Source organism: Apis laboriosa, unplaced genomic scaffold (assembly GCF_014066325.1).
Source record: "Apis laboriosa isolate Shangri-la unplaced genomic scaffold, ASM1406632v1 scaffold12_cov154, whole genome shotgun sequence".
Classification (NCBI taxonomy): Eukaryota; Metazoa; Arthropoda; class Insecta; order Hymenoptera; family Apidae; genus Apis; species Apis laboriosa.
The window spans coordinates 1,375,505-1,399,451 of NW_025221207.1; the positions used below are offsets into that span (position 1 = coordinate 1,375,505).

The 23,947-nt window shown below is 38.3% G+C and overlaps 1 protein-coding gene across 1 annotated transcript in view; it reads right to left on the minus strand.

The window, feature by feature from the left end:
• Positions 1 to 23,947, minus strand: part of LOC122720620 — a 195,369-nt gene that overhangs the window by 3,886 nt on the left and 167,536 nt on the right. The window contains exons 10-14 of the mRNA XM_043947417.1: positions 20,742 to 20,864; positions 9,279 to 9,397; positions 2,942 to 3,120; positions 2,405 to 2,566; positions 554 to 830 (exon numbers count right to left, since the gene is read on the minus strand). Of these exons, the coding sequence (XP_043803352.1) occupies positions 554 to 830; positions 2,405 to 2,566; positions 2,942 to 3,120; positions 9,279 to 9,397; positions 20,742 to 20,864 (860 nt within the window). The remainder of the gene's footprint in view (positions 1 to 553; positions 831 to 2,404; positions 2,567 to 2,941; positions 3,121 to 9,278; positions 9,398 to 20,741; positions 20,865 to 23,947) is intronic.

Below are 23,947 nucleotides of genomic sequence, written 5' to 3' on the forward strand. Positions count from 1 at the left end.
ATCGTCCAATAGTCTCTTTAATCTCCAGTCCTGTCTGCCATTCGTTCTCGAAGTTCATCCCCTTTTGCGGAGACGAACCAGTTCCCTTTTTCCTCTTCCTTTTTCCTTTCTGTTTAGCCTTCCACGGTGGCCTTTCGATTCGGTTCGCGCCCATGGCCTGGCTCAATGGCGCGGATCGAAATTCCGGCGGAGTAGCCGAGGCTGGAATTGAACGAAATTCGCCGCTGGATAGCTGGGAAAGGGACAAAGCGTGGCGTCGATAAGTAGCCTCCTTTGATCTGCTGCTGAATCGCCTGACGATGGATCGGAGGATCTCTGTTCAGATGTGCGAGGATTGAGAAATTTGAGGATGAGACTTCGGACGTTTGGATTGTATGTAATACAAGGATGCAGCTATAACCTAAAAATAGGTATGCATCTCTCTCTCTCTCTCTCTCTCTCTCTCTCTCTCTTTCGAGTATCGAATGAAAATTCGCTTTATAATCTAAAAATTTAAAGTATCTAAAGTGAGTAAAGAAAAAAAAAATATAGAGAGAAAAATAATTATTCTTACGGTTCTGAGTTGATCTAACTTCGATGGTGAGCTGTCGATCCGTCATGGAGTTCAGGATCCACGTGCATTTCTGTTGATAATACTGATTGAGCTTTAAGCCGCTGCTGGCCAAGTCACCGCCATTCACCTCGCCTTCCGGCTTTGTCGTTGTGTGATAACCGCAGTAAGTGTCCTTGATAAACTCGTAAGCTGCACGGAAATTGAGGCCTGCCTTCGAGGATCTCGACCATTCGATGTACACTGGCATCCAGCTACGGATACCAACCGGGAGCCAATCCTGTGGGATATACCGAGTGACTTGTATCCGTGGAAACGGTTATATAAAGTTTATTTAACTTCTCGTTAACGAACAATATTAACGTTGTAAATTGAACGTGAATATTCATCACAGGAATTGTGTAACGCTTAACATCTAATTACTATATTCATAAGGGGAATTAATTTTAATTTATAAATGTTGGTAATATAAGAAATTAATATTATTAACGATTGTTTTGAAGTATTTATGAAAATGTGTTTGCATCATTAGAATGTATTATCAACGTAGAATGGAGTTTTGCGCGTATAGAAATTGGTTACCATTGAAAGGAAAAACTAATTGTTAGACCATGTTGATTGGACGTATTGATTTTCATTATGTATATAATTATACAGATTGTGTAGTAATCAGTTGATTGCTTCTTTCATAAGAGTTATCTTATTTTGTTTTATTAATTGAAGACTTTTATATTCTGCGAAAAATTACAATTGCTAAATAAATAAACTCTGTGTACTATAGACATTATAAATTTTAGATGAATCAATAGAATGTTCTCAAATTCATAGATTAAAATAATACATATCCAATTACTTCACAAACACTTTCATAATTTCTTCTCCTCCAGATAATCGAAAGTCAAGAGGCACAAATTTCTCGAATCACCGGAATGAGTTTCTCGTTTCGAGTGTACACTCGAAATCATCTCGATCGAAAATCATAACCCGATGGTGGCTCCTCGATGACCACGAATCGTTCGATTCGAAAAAAAAAAACTGCTCGCCAAGCATTCCTACGCCGTTCTCCTTTTTTCCATCCCTCTCTCGTTCCTTTTATTTTCTCACCGCATTTTATTTCTCACCGCTCACGTTCGACTGTCACCGTTTCATTCAACTTTCATTCACGGACAAACGGGCCCGTTCACACCGATTGTACCGGCGGGACATTGAATGCTCTCTGCCGTTCCTATTCAACGCCTATTCCATCAACTGGCGTGGAATTACTTCGAACGATTTCATCGGCCGTTGAATAAAACAAATAATGCCCGCGCGTACCGTGCGAAAAGTAGACAACGTAGACAAAAGAGGAGAAATTGTTTTTCGAAGAATCGAGTATGGATGGAAAAAAGGAAAGAAGGGAAGAAAGGGAAGGAGAGAGAGAGAGAGCAACGATTTGCGAAGCGCCATCCACCATGTTTTCGGTGTGAAACGTGCAAGCGTATTATGGACGCGTTTTTCATCAATCTTTCGAGAATCTTTTCGATGTTTCAAGGTCATCTCGTTATTTTCTCCTTTCCTCCCTTTCTTTTGTGTATTCGTTTTGGAAAAAAAATTACGAAAAAGTGAAAATTTTAAAATCAGATAAAAGTGATTGTGCGAAGAATTTTTTAAAATAAAGTATTTCGTTGAAGTTTTATAAATTTTTCCTACGAAAATCTATATGTTCCATATTTTTATATTTTCAAGTTTGTCGCTGGTCCATGTTGCTAACCAATAAAAAAGGTGCGTCAGAAGATTGAAAATATAAAAATATTCACAGGAAGATAAAATCGTTGCTGATCAAAACAGATAAATTTCACAGAGTTTACTATTCACCTGATAATTTCCACAGAGACAGGTGACGATGTGACCGGTTTCAGAGACTAGCAGAAGGTGGTCCATGCTCTCCAGGGTCTTGTTACTCACGCACTGACAGCCGCTATCTCCGCATTTGGTTTTGCAAGGGCTATCTGGACTCTGCTTCAAGCTGCTCTCCACCTTCGAGCAAAACAATAACAACGACTTTGAATCTAACATTGTGCAACCAAGGCATTACATAATATATTCTTGATAATTCTTCCAGGATTCTCAATAATATTTCGATATCATATTTTGGAATAATCTCGATATCAATTATAAAATTTAATCGATATAATAATATCAATATCTCTAGAAAAATTCATTCCTTTTTTTGTAAAAATCACGATGTAACTTTCACTTATAATAATTCAATTTTCAAGCGTATCTCATAACGAGTTAAATATTTGATATTAATTTCAATGCAGAAATAATATCCTGCGTTATCTTAGAAAACACTTTGCTTCGCGCAAACAATATAATTTCTATCCGGATAGATGAAATCACGGAACTTACGCGTATGATGACCGACTGATTAGCCGCTGGGATAAAGTGCTGCCTGCATTTTATTGGCCTCTCCATGGCGAATAATCGGTAAGGATCCGGATGAACCACGGAACCTTTCACCGGTGACGTGAGTCCGTAATATTCGACGTCGCACACGCTGGCCGGCTGTTGAGTGCCACCCTCGCGTTCTGAAATATCGACAAGTCGAAGATTGTCGAACGGTACGAATTCAATCGTATCCGGAGTGAGGCAGGATTAAAAATATTTTCGATTCATCGACGTCCAACCGAATTGCAGGATAAATCGTTTCGCCCCGGGCTAACGTGGATATTTTTACGTCTCATCGATTATATTTAATCTTTTGCCCGTTTAATTTCTTTGCCATCTCCGTTGTAAAGTTGTTTTCGTTCCGGGGAGAGAAAATTGAACGACGAAGAGACACGATTTTATTGGCATGCCTGACAAATAATTTGCCTGTTCCACTTAAAGAGCGTAGATTATTTTCGCGATTCTGGAAAGACTATTCGATTCCTTTCTATAAAAGTTGTTTTCAATTTGTTTCCATCTGTCTGATCAATAATTCACTTATTCTATTTGAAAACTTTGAAAAATTTTAATTATTTCGCACCTCTCTCGAAAGAAAATTCTTTATTTTTACTACTTTTACTCACGTAATATAATAAGTGAAAAACAAGAATTAAAAATATCTAGTGCAAAAATTCGTTTATAAATCATATGGTAAATAACAGACGACTCAAAAGATATAATTATAACGTTAAGTTCAAGCGAATCGTATTAAAGTCAAACGCGCACATCGAATTGCGTCGTCAAACCGGTTTCGAGCGATTTTCGGGTGATTGAGGCGCATGGCGGCTCGTAGAGCGACGATTTCGTCATTCAAACGCGGCGAGACGTCGGTTAAATTAGCGGTGCAATTTTAGAGGCGAACGAACGATACGTCAAACGCGGGCTCGTCACGTTGTAAAAGCTTGCCTCGTGTTGTTGCGCCGGTTAACCGAAATTCCGCGCGCAACGCGACCTCGGCAAATAAACGGGAGCGTCAATTGCGAGACTGTTTTCCCGGAAACGTGTTTAATAAAGTAAAACGGGGGAAACAAGTTCGCGATCAAATGAGATTTCCCATAAACGAGTCTTCTTTTTTTTTTTCTTTTTTTTTTTGTCCCTGTTACAGAACAACTGTTTCGCGATAGATTCTAGTAATTAGCTCCTTTTATACGCAAACTTGTTAAAAGGGCGTCTGCTGTATAGTGGTTGTTCGTTTAATTAGTTTAAGCTTCGTATTAAATTAAAGAGAAATGGAGAAATATTTGGGTTAATAGCAGCTTTGATTAAATTCGTAAGATAATATTTCCTTTTTCCATTTATTTTTCACGCGGTAATTTTGATAACGTTAATATTTTTTTCTTTTTTTAAATTTCCTTTAATTCGCAAGTAACGAATGTTTTGTTTTCGACTGGTAAGTTGAAATTCTTAATTATCGTATTCGTATTATATACGTAATGCAATATGGATTTTATTTCCATAGGGGGAAACATTTCTCGTATCTTCGTTTCTTTTGAGCGAGTTCTCTTCCAAGGGACGTGGAAAACACAGATCGGGTATATGCAAAGAAACAAGGAAACTTTCGCCGCGGGCACACTCCGATATCACCTATTTCTGCTAACTTTCCTCTGTTCTCGAACTTTTTTTTCCCCCTTTTAAGTTCCTCGTTTTGGAGGATACTTCCGTTTTGCAGCTTATACATATATATGTAATCCGTGTTTAAGGTGCACTTTCATGAAACGTTTCCAAGTGCACTTTTACGATCGTATTTATATTGTATTAAAACCAGTATCATAATCGTAATTAGAGCGTAACGCAAAGACGTTGTTTTTTAACATTATATACACTTTTTAAATGTATTTTAACAAATTGCTCGTTTCAATTTTAATAACACGACGAGTGCTCTTGAAATAACATTTTACATTTTTATCCGATCGAAACAGGTAACTAACGTATATAAATTTTACATCAAAAGATATCATAATTAATAATTAATTATGTATTTTCCATAAGTAAGTAGCGCGCGATGCAGAATTTTACGTACGAAAAATTGAAGGAATGAAAAGCAACGACAAATAATAAACAACGTATTATATATAATATTTTATACAACGTATGATATCATTTCTTAAAAAAAAAGAAAGAAAATATAATTCGGTTTCAATATTTTTTTTTTTTTTAGCATCGAACTTATTTCTCCCGTGGGTGGGGCTAAAGCGAAATTTTCGTACGTTTCGTTTCGTATGCGAGAATTTTGCGACGCGAAGGTCGACGATCGAGCTATATATTTTCCTATATAAGGAAATCGGTCTTCTCTAGGTAACATAAAATTTTACGCACCGATAGATTGCTCTCCGGTATTACGGCCCTAAAAGGGAGGGCCTGCGCTCCAGGTTCCACGACAGAAATTGTACGGTCCGTGTATTCGAGATCGTGTACATTCAATGTATCCCTTCAAAGGAATATTCAATTAATCGAAGGGTCGAGTCGATGTTCGTATAATATACGTCGACCGAATGCATAAATGCATGATCGTGTTCGTGGTTCGTCGATCAATCTGACGTGTTCTTATTACCGTTCCGAGATTTCGAGAGGAGATTAAATCTTTGCCGTGTTTAAACAATATCCTTGAAAACCTGCTGCCTTTTAATATATCGAGTATACACCTTCAAGTAGATTAAGAAAAAGGAGAGAAGAAATTTTGAGATTATAATTAATTTAATCAAATATGTTTACGATATATCCTGAAAACAATACGATATTTCCTGAAAACAAGAAATTCGAAAATTAAAAAAAAAAAAAGGAAAAAAAAATCAGAAAATCAAATTTACGACTCTTTTTCTCAAGACATATTTTTTTATATTTTTTAAAATTTAATCCCGTTATTATTTTTTTTAACACAATTTTTTAAAACAAAGTTTTTAACGATCGTTTCTTACACAAAAAAAGTTCGATCGATCGATCAACAGGATGCTATCTATCCACCAAGAGACAATGACGGTTTACGCTCGTGTCACTTTACAATGGCGATTCCGTAACGCAAAGTCATCGGGATCGCAATGATGATCGGAGGCAGGGGAGGGAAAAAATTGGCGCGCGTTAATAACGGGCAAATGACACGAATGGAAAGTCGGCGCGGCGACAAACTGCCGGCATCGATTTGACGGTGATTGATGGACGCCCTGGTCGTTCGTCAACGTTATTACGTTTACACACGGTGTACGCGTGTCTGAACATGAACGATCGATAAATTGTACGGTTCCAATTGGAAAACGCAATCAACGGGATCAAAAAGTGTGGAACGAGGGCGGGATGGACTCGTCGCGCGTCAATCTTACTTTACACTTTCGCATTATTTTCAAATTATTATGTGGCGACGCGTTCGACGGTAAGATTTATATGGCGCACGATTTCATTAAAAAAAAAAAAAAATGACGAATTACAAATGATGGACTTTTGTAAGGAATGCTTTTTGTTAGGAATTATTCGTTTAAGCAGTAGATCCTTGGGCGCAGAAAATTAACACCAATACTACTTGGAGGATTTCTTGAAGATCTCTGGTTAAAGATTCCACAGATTGATAATTTATGAAAACTGTAAAATTTATTTTAGTAATATTTGAAATTATTAATTATTATAGATAATGGTACGTTTGGGCGCAGAAAATTAACACCAATACTACTTGGAGGATTTCTTGAGGATCTCTGATTAAAAATTCCACAGACTGACAATTTATGAAAACTGTAAAATTTATTTTAGTAATATTTGAAATTATTAATAGATAATAATATGTTGGGCGCAGAAAATTAACGTTAATACTACTCGAATTTGTTCTACTATTTAACGACTATTAAATATTCATAATTTACGATTCATTTAAAATTTCGTTAATGGTATTGATTAAATTTTGTAAAACGAATTCTCTTCCAATTTTATATTTATATTTTCCATGAAAAAAAAATATGCGAAAAATACACATTCTACTTTTCTTATTTGGATACTCAAACTTATCAGTTTCAATACGATTAATCGTGTTTCACGATACTACAGTCACGAGAATAAGATTTTATTAAATATCCATCGGAAAATCTGACGCGTTCTCATCGTTCTTATCATTAATCGCGTCTGCGTGGGTGATTTTTCAGATGATTGGGTTTTTCCGTATTACCGCGACACGCGATAAATTCAGATGCTGGATTATCGATTTGACGGACACCTCATAAAGACGAATAAAATCGGTGTAATGGACGGCCTCTGCTCTTCGATCTTCGTTTCTTTTCGATTAATTTTCCATACAAAAATTTCAATTCGAGCACTAGTTCCGTTTATTAAGTGTACGCGATCGAAATTTAATTTCACATCTTTGCTTCCCGTCTCTTTGTCGACGATATTGAATCTCGCGTGAATATCTTCTTCCAATGAATTTCTTGGAAAAGTAAATGAATCTTTTTTCATCGGATCTCGAACGAGATACGTTTCGTTACTTTTTAGACGATATTTAAAGAGAAGAAAATTCACGTGAAAATATCTTGTTCCAAGCGTTTTGTTGCCAAGATAGCATACACGACAAAGGGGATGTAGAGTATTACGTCAGAACCTCTTATCTTTTACATGGTAAAGATAGGATAATGCTTTGAGATCTTCCATCCTCTTTTTTTCGGTTAAAAGAACCTAACGGAAAATTATTAATCGCCTATGGACACAGTTTTAACACTTTTCGTCAATAATTTAAACGTTACGTATAATTAACGTAATGTTAATTCCTTTCCTTTTCCTATTCGAAATTAATAAAACTATGTAAGCAGTAAAAAGAGATATATTTTCCATCTCCATATATTCCTTTCATCATCATAAAGAATTGTAAATTCATCTCGATTATTAAATTTTTTTAACACTTTTATATTATTAATTAATTTAAAAGGTTTTTACGCGAGGTCCTTCGTCATCTTAAGAGAAAGAAATTTTCCACGGGAACAGGAAAGAGAAAACTTCGAGATGAAGCGACAATCGAGACGAATAATAAAAGATTCATGGTCGTTCGATCGAATTCGATGGGTTCGTCTCTTTTTTTTCACCCCGATCCAAGAATAAATGCATCTAACAGCCTTATCCCGTTGAACGAAGGAATATCTATATAGAAAAGGAAACTTGCAAGAATACTTGTGCTTTCTCGACGAGAAGAAAAAAAATTCCGATTAATTCACAACAGCCCTTTTATGCGATTGCATTATTAAAATATCCTATCGCTGTCTTAATCTCAAGATTTACAAGATTTTCCTTTCTCTCTCTCTCTCTCTCTCTTTTAACGTTATTTCGACGATTCGCGCACAACGATCGCTAAATGCTATCCTTATGGATAGTTCTTGGCCACGTTCCAACCAGGACTTCCGGATTACCGTGCGCATGGACGCATCTATATTCATCCGATTAAGGGGGTTCGCCCCGTCCGATATGTCGGCTCGCAATGGCTGTAATTAGTCGTTGGTAATTAGTAGCAAGGCCGAAATACTTGGCCGTTGAAACCTCGGCCAAGAAGAAATCGGAGCCAAAATAATTGACGCGTGTACACGTTTCTTAATTCCTTTCGAAACACGGACGAGAAATTTTTTTTTTAAGTGACTCGTTCAATTAAAGAAAAAGAAAAAAGAAAAAATCTTTATTAACCATCTGATATCGGGAGAAAGAAGAACGAGATTTGAAATATTAAAATCGTAAATTTCGTTCGTTTAGAATTTATTTTTCTATTTTGTAAGAAGAGTTGATTCAATTTTCTCGTAAATTCTTTTCGCGGGAACAGGATTTCTATTAACATATGAATCGTGAGGTAATCAGTCTCTTTGGTATTACTCGTTTAATCGAACAATCGATGCTGATTACTGCTACACGTTCCTCTTACTAAACGAAAAATGAAAAATTCGTTTAATATAAATATCGCGGTTTCCATTTTGTGCCTTTCAATTTCTCCTCTAATTCTCTAATTATACTTGGAATTTGAAATTTGTTACGTACATTTTATTTAGAATTATCTAATGTTAAAAAATGACAAAAGGTAATGAATTTTCGTCGTTCAATTTTCACCCATAAGAAAGAAACCGATAAGAGAAGCCGTCTACTATCATAAACCATTTACGTATTGCCAAAGGCAACATACGTAAACCTATTACCCATTAAGACTGGAAAACTGGAAATAATTCCATTGAGAACGTCTGCTGAGAACCCCTCGATACTTTTATACACGTTCGCGGTCGTGTTGTTGAAAAGACGTGAGAGATAGTCGGCTTACCATCGTGGAAGTAATAAGAGACGTCCATGTATTCCTCGTCGGTGGGGCTGTTCGTTGCTCGTTTCAGAACGACCGTCATATCTCTGCCATTAGACGAGTACCTTTTCGGCTCGATGTATCTGGAAGAAAAAAAAAAAAAAAAAAAAAAAAAAAAAGAAAAAAAAGAAAAGAAAAGAAAGGAAAAGAAAAGAGAAAGGAGGTAGAAACGAAAATAGAATCTGCTTTTTACGCGTCGTCACTCGCTTACTACCGCGGAGGAGGTGGGCGTAATTCGTAAGGCTTGGGGAGGAGAGGAGGGGGAGAGATTCGAGTCATTTCTTCGCTGAAAACGCGTCGTTCCATCGAGACCGATTGTAAATCACGGGAGGTTGCTATCAGAAATGTCGTAAAGCTCGCGAGCTCTATCTTCTATCGGATACCTTCCCGAAATCGGGGATCCTCCCCGTGGTTTTCAACGAGCCGTGCTACGCGTAATTCAGAGGCAAACGTATATACCTTTCCTCGATCGTTTCCTCGTGCTCGTGGCGAGATTGATGAGATTACTTTTTTTACTTTCCTTTTTTTTTTTTTTACTGCTGAGTTGCTGTCCGCGAGGACGAATATTTATTTAAAGAGATTATTTATTTCGATGCCAAAGATAAAAAGAATGTGTTCATCTCTACGAGTTACAATCAGCTGATTCGATCGTCGAGACAACGAAGATTAAGTTTAGACGATTTATTCGTAGAATATCATCGAACTACTTTGTACAATTTTTTTTCTTTGTAACCATCGAAGAAAAACAATGTTCTTACGACTGTTGACTGTTTCAGTTTCGCGACGATGATAACGGAGGAAACTGGTTTCCTGGAATCGTTTGAATAATAATAAACACATTAGACACGTCCCATTGTTAATTGGATAACGATACGTGTAATGTTGGATTTGTTGCACGACAACTCCTTTGAATAGAATTTTCCAACGGTAGGGTTGTACATATACACACACATACATATACATGGAGAGCAAAGCTGGATCCGCCCATCTTTTGATTCTTTCTCTTACTCTCCATCAGGAGCTCTTTTCCTTTATGTCGCTAAGTCGAACCGCCTGAAGGAAGTTTGCCGTGAATTATGAAGCCGGCGCCTTTATGTCAAAGAGGTACACGTCTCACCATACTTGACAAGCTTACGTGTGCCAGCGCAGCGAGCAAGGCTTGGAAGTTGGGCAAGTGGTGGCACAAAGCGGCATGTAAATTTTCCACGTCGTTCGCTTCCATTTTACCCAAGCTCCAAGTTGTAAATGGACGTCCTGGGAAACGGGCGCCTCGCGATAACCTGCGCCTGAATCCTCCATGAGACAGCGTATAGTGATAAGTCAATGTTTGCGGCCCGGTTTTGTCCCGTGATAACGTCTTGCCGCATGGCATCGGACGGTTATTAATAGATGGAATAAATTAACACGGTTTTTGGCCTGGCAACGACAGCCAGGTGTTCGGGGTATGGCCATTCGACCAATTCCAGAGCAAATTAATTTACCGCGAGATTAAAAGGTAAAGTGTGGTATGGTGTGTTGCGAGGCCACCACCCGTGGTGGTGGTGGTGGTGGTGGTGGTAGTGGTGGTGTCGACGAGCCGTGCATATTTATGAATTATATTATATCATATCGCGAGGTATCGAAATTCACGATCGAATTTTGTGGAGGTGGAGGTGGATTTTCTTTTTGTTTCAATATATATATATATATATATATATATATATATATATATATCCGTGGAGAGTATTTTTAAATAAAACAAGAGGAGGAAGAGAGATTTTGTAGAAAAAATTTTGATAAAAATATTAGAAACGAATTTTAGGAGCAAAGTATTTCACTGCGAGTGTCCAAATTGTTTTTCTCTCTGAAAGAATTTTACATGGAAAATTTTCATCGAAGATCGGATATCTCTTGCAAATCGCGTATCTTTCTTGAAAATTTTCGAACTTTCGAGTTCTTCTGCTCAACTTCTTGCCCTCGTCCAACGTTCATGATTCCCTTTTCGAGATATATATGTGTATAGTCCCCTACGATTTTAAAAAAAAAATCTTCGAGTTATGGAAGTCACTTAAGCTTTCGGGATCGTAGAAATGTCTACTATCCCACGAAAGGTAAAGACATCTCCAAGTTTCGCAGCTCCACCAACTTTCTCAACTCATCCAATTCATAATATCCTTTAGATCCTGCAATATCCCATAGATTCAGCGAGCCAGTTACATCGTCTGAGAGTTACTTAATGAGTTTTGAGGCTCAAAAGCTTGAACGTAAAAAAAAAAAAAAAAAAAAATTATAGCATTTCATTAAAAGACGCGAGAGAATGAAAGATTCTCTTTGAAAAAAAAGAAAAAAAACACAAATTCTTCGCGATATCGTTATCGATTACAATTGCATCGTTTCGATTAGGCGAAGCAAACGACAATTACAACACGACCTGTATACGGAAACCGGAAGATTAATCGCGTTATCGGCATAGAATCTTGTTGCACCGGTATACTGCGAAATTGGCGAGGTTACAATTTCATCCGCGGTTATGCTCCTTCCAGGAGAGCGGAGAAGGGAAGGAAGGAAGAAGGGAAGGAAGGAAGGAAGGAAGGAAGGAAGATGGAGGCGCAACAACGGTTTTCGATTGCTTTGATTAAAAACTTGGAAAAAAATTTGTAATTGCGTGACGAAACGTTGTTTGTTAATGAGCGGCAAACAAACGGTAAATAACGAAGGGAAACTTGAAAATACAATTTCACGCGAGCAACTTTGCTCAAACTTCGAATAACGTATTATTTATGACGATGAGTTGATACGTGAGTAACGAGGGAGGGGGAGGATCGTTGCGGCTCGAAATGAAACGGTAATGAGGAAAAACAGAAAAGAGAAACAGGGAGAAAAATGAGCAAAAGTTATCGCGCGATATTTTTACACGCGATTTTTTAAATAAAAAAAAACCATCCATTTTTCCTAACTCTAAGAAAACAGAGAAATATATTCGTCGAAAAATTTCAATTTTTCCTTTCCTTTTTGTTTGTTTCTTTTTTTTTCTTTTTTTTTCAACAATCATCAACGTGAAATCTCGTTCTCGATCGGATCCGATCAGTTGCAATTTTTTCCAGGGAATCGAACAACGTCATTGAACGAGGCGGCGCTCGATGTTTTTGATAGGACGAGCGTTTCTTTAAAAGCGCGGGATCAACCGACCCAGTTGGCTCATTTTCAACTTTCATTCGCGGATTTTGGACGCGAGGACGTGGCACGAGGGAGTCTGGATCTGGTGTGTACTTTTCCTGTGCAAACCGGGTCGGACGTGGCCGAGATATCTCTTGCTCCGACGAGAGCATCGTCAGACACCGATCGCGGCTCGTACGTCGCTCAAACGAGATTTTAACGTCCCCCATTCCCACGTGTCGCTCTCCATCCCGCGAACCTACTTTCTTCCCTTACAATTTGCATGAGAGTTTTGTTTCATTCCCCTCCGGTGTTGCTCCCTTCATTTCTTTCCTTATGCTTTTTATTTTTCTGCTTTTATTTTTTTTTATTTTATATTATTCTATCTGCATGTATTTTAATAATTAATTAGATAGGTTAAAGATCGATTGAGGGCGGATTACGTGCGATTGGCAGATACAAGATGAACGTACGAACGTAAAATTGGATACAGTTAAAGAATAATATTCGCGATGCATTCAGGATATCTGCCAAAATCGGGAAAGAGAGATTTTAATATCTGAAATAAAGATTTGTAGCCACTTTACTTAAGTATAAGTAATAGTCATAACGAGTTAAAATGAAGGAAAATAATTTCTTGACAATTTATTATAAATAAGTAGCAGTTCTAAAAGTGATTTTTTATGAATCTTAAATACAACTCGTAATAAATGCTATAATAAAATGATCGAAATAAGAAGAATTTTACTTTACTTTTATTTTTTACTACTATTTTACTACTATTTTACTTTTGAGAGGTATAACGTATAAGCGAATATTATTTTTAACGAGAGATCGATTCTTTAGCCTACGAGATCACGAAATATCACGTTCGTTGATTTTTATTTGCTTTCGGAACTTTCTAGGAAAAATTTATATATTTTTACTAGGTAAAAATAAATAAACTTCAGGAAATATCGATATATCGAAATTCGCTGAACCAGGGAAAAAAAAATTTAACACGAAACTTCTAATGCAATAAATTTAATTTCCCATCAATATCGTTTTGTATTTATAAGAACGAATAATTCTGAAATGGATCTAAAATAAACACAACCATTTGCTCACTGTATCGAGTATAAAAAAACAGATATTTCGTATTTTTATATAATAACGTAACAATGACTCATTTACCAATCTATATTTATATTTTACACATACCATCCAAAATAGTAATTTGAAAATTTCGAAATCGTGAAAAATCCATAATAAACATTTTCGATTACAATAAATAAATAACGAAACAACATACGTTAAAAAACAGTAAAAATAATCTATTAATTCCTCTCTAATTAAAATGATCGATGTCACTAAAATCATCTACGAGCGATTACTTTTTATAACATCCAAATTTTCAATTTTCATGACACAACATTTCTCCATCGAAAAATCAAACGGATCCACACCTCAACGAATCAACATCACGGAAGCCTCGAGAGGAAACACAACGCAGTGTCACGATCCATCCTCCTCCACGGCCTTTAACCTTTGCGTTGAACGAGCTACGAGAATCGAAGGCCAAAGTAAACGGTTCTAATTCGATGGGGAAACAGTAACGTTCGAATCGTCGTTTAATCCCTGTTGCTGCCACCGCTTTCCGCGCCATGATCTCTCTCTCTCTCTCCCCGATCATCGATTATTATCGACCACTCTGCCGTGCGGAAATTATACGCAGGCATATAACGCCCCTGTCTGTTTGCGTACTGCGCCCTCCTCCCCCTCCCCCGAGTAGGGTGGCGGAGGTTTATTTTGCCGGAAGAGCACAGCCGGTGTCGGAGCCTTCCGGTTCATTAGCCTTCCCGCCAACGGACAGAAGCGGCGCTGCTTTCAGTTGGGCACCGGTGCCAAGCGGAGATTAAATTACTCGACAGCTCCGGCCACCCTCGATTGATCTCCACCGTGCGTCCCCACGCACGGTCCACGCACGCGGATTAAACGGCGCGTGCCTGCGTCGTGCCGTGTCCGCGCGGATAATCGCGCCGCTTTTTTATGCCGCGCGTGTTGTCGGCCCGCCGCGGAGGATCGCGAATGCGATCGTCGAATCGCTTTGATAAAGAGGGGGAGGAGGGGAAGAGGCGCCCTCGAAATGGGATTTCCAATCGAGGTTTTTTTTAATGCGAAAGTTTGCCGAGCCCGTGATGAAATGTTGTCGGCTTGATGAAGGTTTTTCAAAAATTTTTCCCTCCCTTCCGGCCCGGTCGGAAAAATTGTTCGGCCGCGTGTAGTTTTGCGAAACAATGCGCGGCCGGAATTTCGATGAGGGTGAAATCGGCGGCGAAAAAAAGAAAAAATTGGATTGATCGGGGAATGATCGGGGACTAAACGTAGTGCGGCGATTCAAAGGATTGGATCGCGACGAAATCGTTCGTCGGTGGAAAAATTCTCCAAATTAAGAGTTGTATGAGGGTATTTTTATATTCGTAATATCCGTATAAGTAATGAGCACAATAATCGAAGAACCGAGCCTTCTTTGGTTCTATCAAACCTCCTATTAATTATTTTTTTATTTTAATTATTAACAACGAGAAACAAAAATAATAATAATCTCGTTACTATCGTTACTGAATAAGTTAGAGAAAGAACGTGCTTCGCTCTCTCTCTCTCTCTCTCTCTCTCTCTCTCTCTCTCTCTCTCTCTCTCTCTCTCTCCGTCGGATAGAGATTTTTTTCCACCAATTTTCCGGGGAGCACAGGTTGTGTCCGTGCGACGAACGATAAGCCGGAAACCGCGGTTGATCGCATTATTACCCGGCGCAAAATATTCCGTCCGGATTCTTGCATCGCCTCCCTCCACCCCCTCCCCTCAAGTCGCTTTAAATGCATCGTGAAAGTTGGACCGCGGCTGAACAATGGAAAACGTGCCTCCGGCTACAGAGAAGAGGAAAGCATGGATGAAACACGGGCGTTATTTTGCATGAATTTTTACGAGATTAGCCGGTATAAAACACGCGACAGTCCCATAGGCACGCGCGTTCATCGTGTACCCGTAACCGGACATAAATTCCAGCTTGGCCCTTGTCCCTGGTCGCGTTAGAAATTAAGCTGGATTGTTAAAAAAAAAAAAAAAAAAAAAAAAAAAAAAAAAAAGGAAAGAAAAGAAAAGAAAAAAAAGAGGGGAAGGAAAAAAATAAGAAGGAAGTCTACGCGATGTCGTGCAGAAGTTATGGAGGATGGTTTTTGCGATTTTGGGTGGTCGAAGAAGTTTGGCTGGAATATATATATGTGTGTGTGCGCGTTCCAACGGCGGGAATGAAATTACTCGTGTTAAATCTTGTTTTTGTACAATTTAGAGGAAATTATCGTGAAATTTATCGTAACACGGGGGAAATTCGAGTAATTTTGCGGGGAGAAATCCGTCGAGGTTTTGTTTGCTTTGAATTGCAATTCCTTTTCCGAGGATACATTGCGGAAGATTCTGCAAATTTTTAAGAAGAAGAATTATGCCGATTAAATGTGTAATATAATAAGAAAGAGAAGAGATCACACGTGAACTCGAGAAAGAGAGAAAGAGAGAAAGAGAAATATAATCGGTGAATTTATCAGAATTCAGACGGGGTGGAAAACGTGATGGATGTAAAATCGTTAAAATTTTACGAAATCTCTTGTTCCATGTGATTATTGTTTTTCCAGAGATACTCTTCCATGTAATACAGTGATACGGGACCAACCAGTGGTTGGAGAGCATGAAAAATCTATTTAAAATTGCAATCCACTTTATTCCTCTGAAATAATAAGCGTTCTCCTCTCAAGTTGTTTTATGGAAATAATTTTAGAGAGGCGTGTGTAAATTTTGAATTTATTCGTTCATTTGGGTGGAAATCAGAGATGAATTGTAGATATTCTTCGGTTAAACCGAAGAGAAAAGTGTGCACTTTCATTCCCAAGTACGTTTTACGATATTTCGTATTTATTTCCTTCTGAAAAACATAATTCGAAATATTGGATAAATCCAAATTAATAATCGATGACATCGTATTTTTAAAAATATATAATACGAACCTAGAAATATTTTCCAATCATCCGTCATCATTAGCGTCGCGCAAATTTCAAACGTGTAATATAATGTTCATCGATCGCAAATTCATCTCGATAGATGACAAGGAAAAATTACAATAATTATGATTGTAAAAATTATCTTGAAACGTAATCCATCTATTTCATTCGTTATAAGAAGTTTGATCGAGTTAATTAAATCGTATAGTCAAGATATAATCAATACATTTCGAATCACCATATTATCTCATCTCAAACAATAATTTCACATAAATAGAATCTGTCTCCCTACTTTCACTTTAGTTCTTATTATAATTTTCACTATGATTGTGCAATAAGGTACGAATCACCATTACTCTATACACTTCTTCACCGTTAAATTTCTCACAACACAATGCATAAACACAACACGTCATAATCAAATAAGTAAAACCCATAATTTCATCCACAACGTCACAAGTGTACAGCATCAAAAATCGAAATTGAAAATAATCAGCCGGTCTCGGTCAGTCGTCGTTCTTTTCTTTTCTTTTCTTTTCTTTTCTTTTTTCATTTCGAGATATCGTCGCGTGGAAACCCATGGACATTTCACGTCCGTCTATTTCCCGCCGCTTGCATAATGCATGCGCCGCATCCGTGCACTCCGCAGCATTCCCTTTTGCACTTACTTCTCCTCCCATCCCAGGGGGGAGGTTGCGATACTTTGTTTGCCGCCGTTGGCCCTCGTACGTCGTGCTCTTTCCACAGTTGGCCGACCCCGCTCGTCCCACGAGATCTCCTGCACTCTTGTGAATCGCATCCTCCAGATATTCGTCCCTACCTTCCCTCCTCTTTCTGCCTTAATTACGATCATTTCTATCGAGAATTTTCGGCTTGATCTTCAGACCGTGGAAAAGTATAGCTCGCGAATCTTGGTTGGTTGAACCTTCTGGGATTGTTCTTTACGCGGCGTCTTCATATATTCTTGTTTGGGAAGTAATTAATGGTGATTAAGGAGGGGTGGATAATGGAAGGAATTGTGACTCGAAGTAAGGATTTTAATAATGAATTTGTTGCAGGGGGAAAAAGAAACCATATGTTCGATTTTTGTGTTTTTTTTTTTAAATTTCGAAGCTAATTTTGGAAAGAAAAAAGTTGGAAGAACGAAAAGAAAATTCCGAACTTTTTTACAGTTTAAATCCAATCGAATTAAAAGGATTTTTCTCGAAGTAAAGGAGTTTTAATCTATACCTTTTTTTTTTTTTTTTTTTTTTACATCATTTTAATGGAAAAAAATTGAGATGCACGCGGTAACACGTGGTAATCTTTTATTTCCAAAAACTCGCAAAAACACGATCCAATACGGTAAACGTATACGACAGATTCTCGACAGACCGTATACCCTCGTTTTTCCTACCCCTAAAGGTCAGAAATTCCGGCAGTGCATTAAAGTTTAACCGTGCAAGTCAAACACAGTATTAACCGCGTTGTTTACGTTCACGATGGAATTCCAGTCGCTTCGTATCTCACAATTAGATCCTTCTAGTCCCCAGCTTCTGGACCGACGGCCTCGTCCGTGGACCAACGATCCTCCGGATTGCGGAGGGTTGAACATCGATCGCGGTTGAAAGGATTTGGAATGTAACCTATTCAGATCGTGCTCCTCCACCTCCACCCCCTTCTCTCCTCCTCGTCTTCTCTCCCTCGACACGCTGATCAATATGTGCGGGGGAAAGTCTTTCTCGGGTTTCCCGTCACGTTTTTCAGCCGGAGATACGTCCATTCTAGGCCGCGTGATTCTTCTTTATCAGACCCATTTTGACATTTATCTGATTAAAATCGAACGATCCGTTTCCTTTGAGGGCGAGACCCCTCCCTTTTCGAGCCCCTCCTCACGTTTCAATACATCAAACGCTAATTTTGATATCTCATTTCGAGTACAGCGAACGTCTCGAGAATATAAATTATTCGCTTCGGTTGAAATAAATTTCTTTTCTTCTTCTTCTTCTTCTTTTTTCTTTTTTTTTTTTTTTGAATGAAGTAGATCGAATCAAGATTATTATTGGATTGGCTTTAAATCGGGCGTGAATTTTAAATCATCGTCGTTAAATGTATTTGGAAATTTATCGCTCCGCTTTTGGATTTACTGCCATCGATTTTTCATCGAACCGAGCTACATTTAACGAGGAAAATCACTGTATTTAGATAGCTCGAAAGATTGAGATTCCACGAATTTAATTCTACAAACGGCTGAAATCAATTACTCACCATTGAATATACATCTCTATATTTTCGTCGCGCAAGTATTATATATTAGAATGAAAATCACTGGGAAATTATTCACTTAAATATCCCCCTCCACCTCGAATTTTATCGTCGAATTCTTCGAATTCTAAATTTTCCACGAACCTCCACATTCAATTTTCCATCGCGAAACCAAACCTCTAATTACCCCTCGTTTTCCGCCCCGTCTCCGACCGTATATGCATATCTATTCTACTCAGCATTGTACCACTGACAAGGGGCACGAGTTACGCGCGCGCGTAACACGACAGTTAAAGGCATCCCACGCCAGAATTTCACCGATCCTGCGATGTCGCCATTGCTCACCCCGTCTGATATCTCCCTTCCATCCATTCCCCCCACCAATAATCCTCGAAAATTCCGTGAAACGACCTTCCTTACACGCCCCGAATTACAATTCTTACAATACCCACGTCGGGTTAACGTGCAATATGCCGAGTACATCAAAAGTACATCAAAAGATATATGAAGAGAAGAGAGAGCGAGAGAGAGAGAGAGAGGAAATAAAATAAAATGGAAAAATCCTCGGATAAAGGATATAACTCGCGCTAGATCCAGGGGTCGATATTCAAATTCCACGATATCAAAGGACAAGAAAGGAATTCGTCTCCCGCGGGATGCCTCGTTTTTTCCTTCCCCCACCCCAAAGACGACGCGTTATTACGAACAGATCGATCGGTATTAAACGTTGTTCACAACAGCGTCTAGGAAGAGAAACGAGTTCCCATAATGCGCGCCGTTCAATATGGCGGGCCTGCATCGCACACGCACGTCTATCCCGTCGATTTGGTTCGAGACCCGGAATGATCGTCGTCTCTCTCTCTCTCTCTCTCTTCGTAATATCTTCCTCTCATTGGAACCCGTGGCGTAAATGCAAACGTACGCGCATCCAACGATGTGGATCGCATTGGCGGCGCAGTCATCTTTCATCCTCGACTTCGGACGAGATGAGCCCCTCGTACGTGTCCCTACCCTACCTTGGTACGCGGATGCACCAATGACGAATAGGTCGAGGCTGTTCCCTGATTACGCACTCTCCCCCTCCAATCCCCCCCCTCGGTGGGTAGGATTACACGGAGAGGGATGGGCGATCAAGCAACGCGTTTTTTTCAGATCGAAAACGCCGCGTGTGTACCGTGTTATCATAGCTATCTCTGCCTTCGTGCGCTCGGCGTCACTTTGATTAGATCGAACAGAGAGCAAAAGGAAACGGCAGGAAACCGTGATCCCGGCTTCATCCCATTCATCGAGCACGAGGAAAAGAGGGAGGGAGGAAGGGAGGCAGGTCTCGATGAATCGCGCTCAATCGGGTTCTTCGACTGGTGAAACACGGCCTGGATAAGGTGAATGCCGGGGGAAGGAGGAGTTTTCACGTTTTCGAGCCCGTTAATGTAGGTTACCGGTAATAGTTTGGAAAATTCTACGAAGGGAGCGCGGTTATTTAGGTCAAAATTAAGTCAACGCGCTCGTTCCTGTTCCTGCTATAGAATAGAATACTACTTTTTAGCAAATTTTAATTATTAGAGACGAATTTATCTCAGAATTCTTTATACGCGACTTCGATTATTCTTTAATTTGGTTTAAGGTTTCAGTTACTTCACTTGGGGACAAATTGATTAACAAAATTATTACGGTATCATGTTATCACTGGAAATCTTAAATTTTGAATTCTGATCAATCGACGTCCGAACAGATGAAGAGAATTTTCCAATCTGGTGGCCCACAATACCGGTCCTCGGGGGAGGGGAAAGATGGGGGAGAATGTCAACTGAACGTTGCCGATCAACGGACGAGTTCCCCGCATTAATTTCGCAAGTTCAACGAGCTGTGTGTCAATTCGAAGGTAGGTGGTTTGCATTTCGCGTCGTGAATCGAACGGAATTCCAACTACTTCTTAGCGGTGGAGTATCCAAGTAATAAGCCGCGCGATGTAGACGACGCCGGTATTTCTCGTCTAATAACTGGAGAATCCACTTACGTATCTTGTTGCACGAATTCCGGCGGAGGCCGCTGTACAGGACTGCAGATTCTCTCGAGGGATTTCGCGGTACCTTCGGAGGGGCCGTCGAATATTTCGATCGAAGATTGGCAAGCCTGGGCGCTGTAACATCCACAGAGAGAGGCGGTGTACCGTTCCATTCGTTCAACATTACGATATTTCTTTCTATCCAGGGATTATTTTAAATTTCGCCTTAATCTTGCATCGAGTATCGAATAAGCGTGAAATTTTTCGGCGAATCGTTAATTGCGGAAGGAAGGGAGAAATTTAGTAGCAGGGGTTGATGAAATTTTAGAAATTAAAGGGTATAATTTAAATTTATGTGATGTAAAAGGGTTTTTTGGTGGGTATTTAACACCATGTTTATTAAAGCGCTTAAGAACCTAGTTAGAATTTAAAAATACTGCTTTTCTTTCGAGCCTTCCGAGAGATGTTATAAAATGGTGCAGAGATATCGTATTTGGTTACATAAAGATAGAGTTTTTCGCGAGATAATAATTTTTCGGAATAGTACGTATTGTTACCTTCCGGTTCATCATATTTATATTTTATTTATCTTGTCAATATTTGCGATAAAAAAAAAGGTAGACGAGATATAATTTTTAAATCAATTTCATAAATTTTTCAAAAAAGAAAAATTTTGAAATAAAATATTTTTCAAGATGAACGGATCTTGACGATTTATAATTTCTGTCCACGAGAAGTTCAACGTTTTTAATAATTTAATTTACTCTGAATTTACTATTTCGTTCATTACACAAAGTAATAATTAATGGTAAAAGTTTCAAATATGAAATGGTAAGGAGAAATGATGGAATGCAATGTGTATCGGTCGTGGTAAATAATGCAGCTTGAATAAATCGATGTTAGGGATGGGGAGTTGTTAAAAATTTCCGTGTCCCGCACCTACTTTTCGTCCGGTGAATATTTGAGGGCTTGAACGCCGATGGAAAAAAGGTCAACCCGATAAAACTCGAATGGAATATGGATCAGTAGATTCGTCATTCACCGAGATATAAGTTATGAAAGCCTGGGTATAAAAATTAATCCAGTGTATATTTCAAGTTTTCGATTTTCGAAGTTATAAATTCGTGAAATTTTTTTTTTAATTTTTTTTCAAATTCCATGTATGAATGCATAATTCTACGTATTATTTTATACCGTTATTGATAACGTTCAAACGTAACAAAGAAATATGATATTCTGTTATTATTAATCGATGAAAGAAGAAAAAATTCCTTATTTCTAAAACAAATTGATTCCGAGAAAAATTAAAAAATAAATATTGCGTGATTATGTTGAAAAGTATTTGAAAAAAAAAAAATAACAATCAAGAATTCGTAATAAATTTTCTTGATACACGTATATTATAATAGAAATTCGTTTAATCGAATGTTGGAGTTCAAAATTCGGGATAAATTTCTATTTCTCGAAATTCGACATCCCGTCTTATCCTTGCGAATTTGCCGCGTGTCGCGACAATCGTCTATTCGTAATCACAACCTCTAAACTTACCATTCAAAGTAGAATATCAGGGCCAGATCCGATTACGCGCGTACCTCGTACTATTGCCTATTATTGCGTCATACTCGAGCCAAATTTAAGCTCTGTATCGATTCCATAGGATCTAACAAATCATCCGTCAAACGTAACATACGCAATCGCTGTGAATAACTTGGGAATTCTCAGGCTGACAAACGTGTGATGATGATGATGTACAGTGGATTGTCAGAAATGTGTTCGTTTAATGCATATTGATATTTTATTGACTCGTTACTTAATATTCTTTATTTGCACATTTTCTTCGGCAGAAATCATTGCAAATTGTTGGAAATTATTGTAAATTATCCGTGACAAAATATTCAAATACTATGAGTCCTATGATATCGATGTAGGGGTAGTTTTCGAACTTCCCCTAGGAATATCTGAAACAGCTGATAGTAGCGATACTATCTAATATATGTACATAATGTGGCATATATATGTACGTATAATGAAATAATAATTTAGATTTCAAATTGATAAGTAATAAAATCTACGGGAACAAAATATTTGTTATATCGTATCCAATTATTTTCTTCTTATAACAAAGTGGTGATGATGTTAATTACAACCCATTATATGTACATACTATGGTATGAAATGAACGATGTAATGTGGTATCAGCTATTGTGATGTGTTATTAGATTATTATTGATCTGACAATATATCAGAGAGATAATTAACTGCCCAATGGAAATTTTAGAGTTGATTGCAGAATATTCTGTACAATAGCTCGATTGTTGATTTCTGAAAATAATTAGCAGATTACAAAATAGATACGAGTGAAATAGTAAACGCAAATTAACAATTAAAATATATATATGAAATTTAAATTCTATTTGCAATTAATAAAACTACTAAAATTTACTCAAAGGATCAGTCGATAACTTTTCTATAATTTTCCATCTTCTTTTCACGAATTCAAAATTTATTAATGAAAAAAAAAAAAAATAATAATAATCCTCAATCCTCTCTACACACCTTCGCAAGAAATCTTATCACTTTCTTCCAATATATTCCAATATACTCATTAATTCAAAGAAGGTTCTTAAAATTCCCCTTCCAAAAATTTCGAACAATCATTTAACCCTTTCCATATGCATCACCAATTCAAAGGAACGTCCCATCACCTTTCACGGGTTCGCAATATTCCATCGAAAATTTATGCCACCCCCGATAAACCCTTCGTCTGAAGCCTCCATCCACCCTCTCACCCCCTTCCTCTTCACGGTTCTGCGTGTCTTCACTTAGTTTATTCCCGGTTATATATCTGCCGTCTGAGGAGGCACCAACAGGGGTTACGTTCTCTCCTTGGCTACGATTCGACCCGCGGGGTCTCGCGCAGGGTGGAGGGGGAGCGGCTCTGAACCAACCCACCGCGTGTTCCATCTCTCTTACAGGGCACATATCTAACAAAGCCACGAATGCATGGTCCGCGCGAGTTGCAGCCATTGTGCATGATAATTGAAAATCCCAGGGATACGAGCCAGCCGCATTCTCGTGTGATTTACTACTACTTCGTATCTATTACTTCCGAGAGGACGAGCAGGGTTGGATAGGTTTCTATCTATAGTTGGCAGTATTTCGATGAGTTATGCTGATTGATACTCGCGCGGCCGGAAAACGAGATTCTTCTTGGGTTT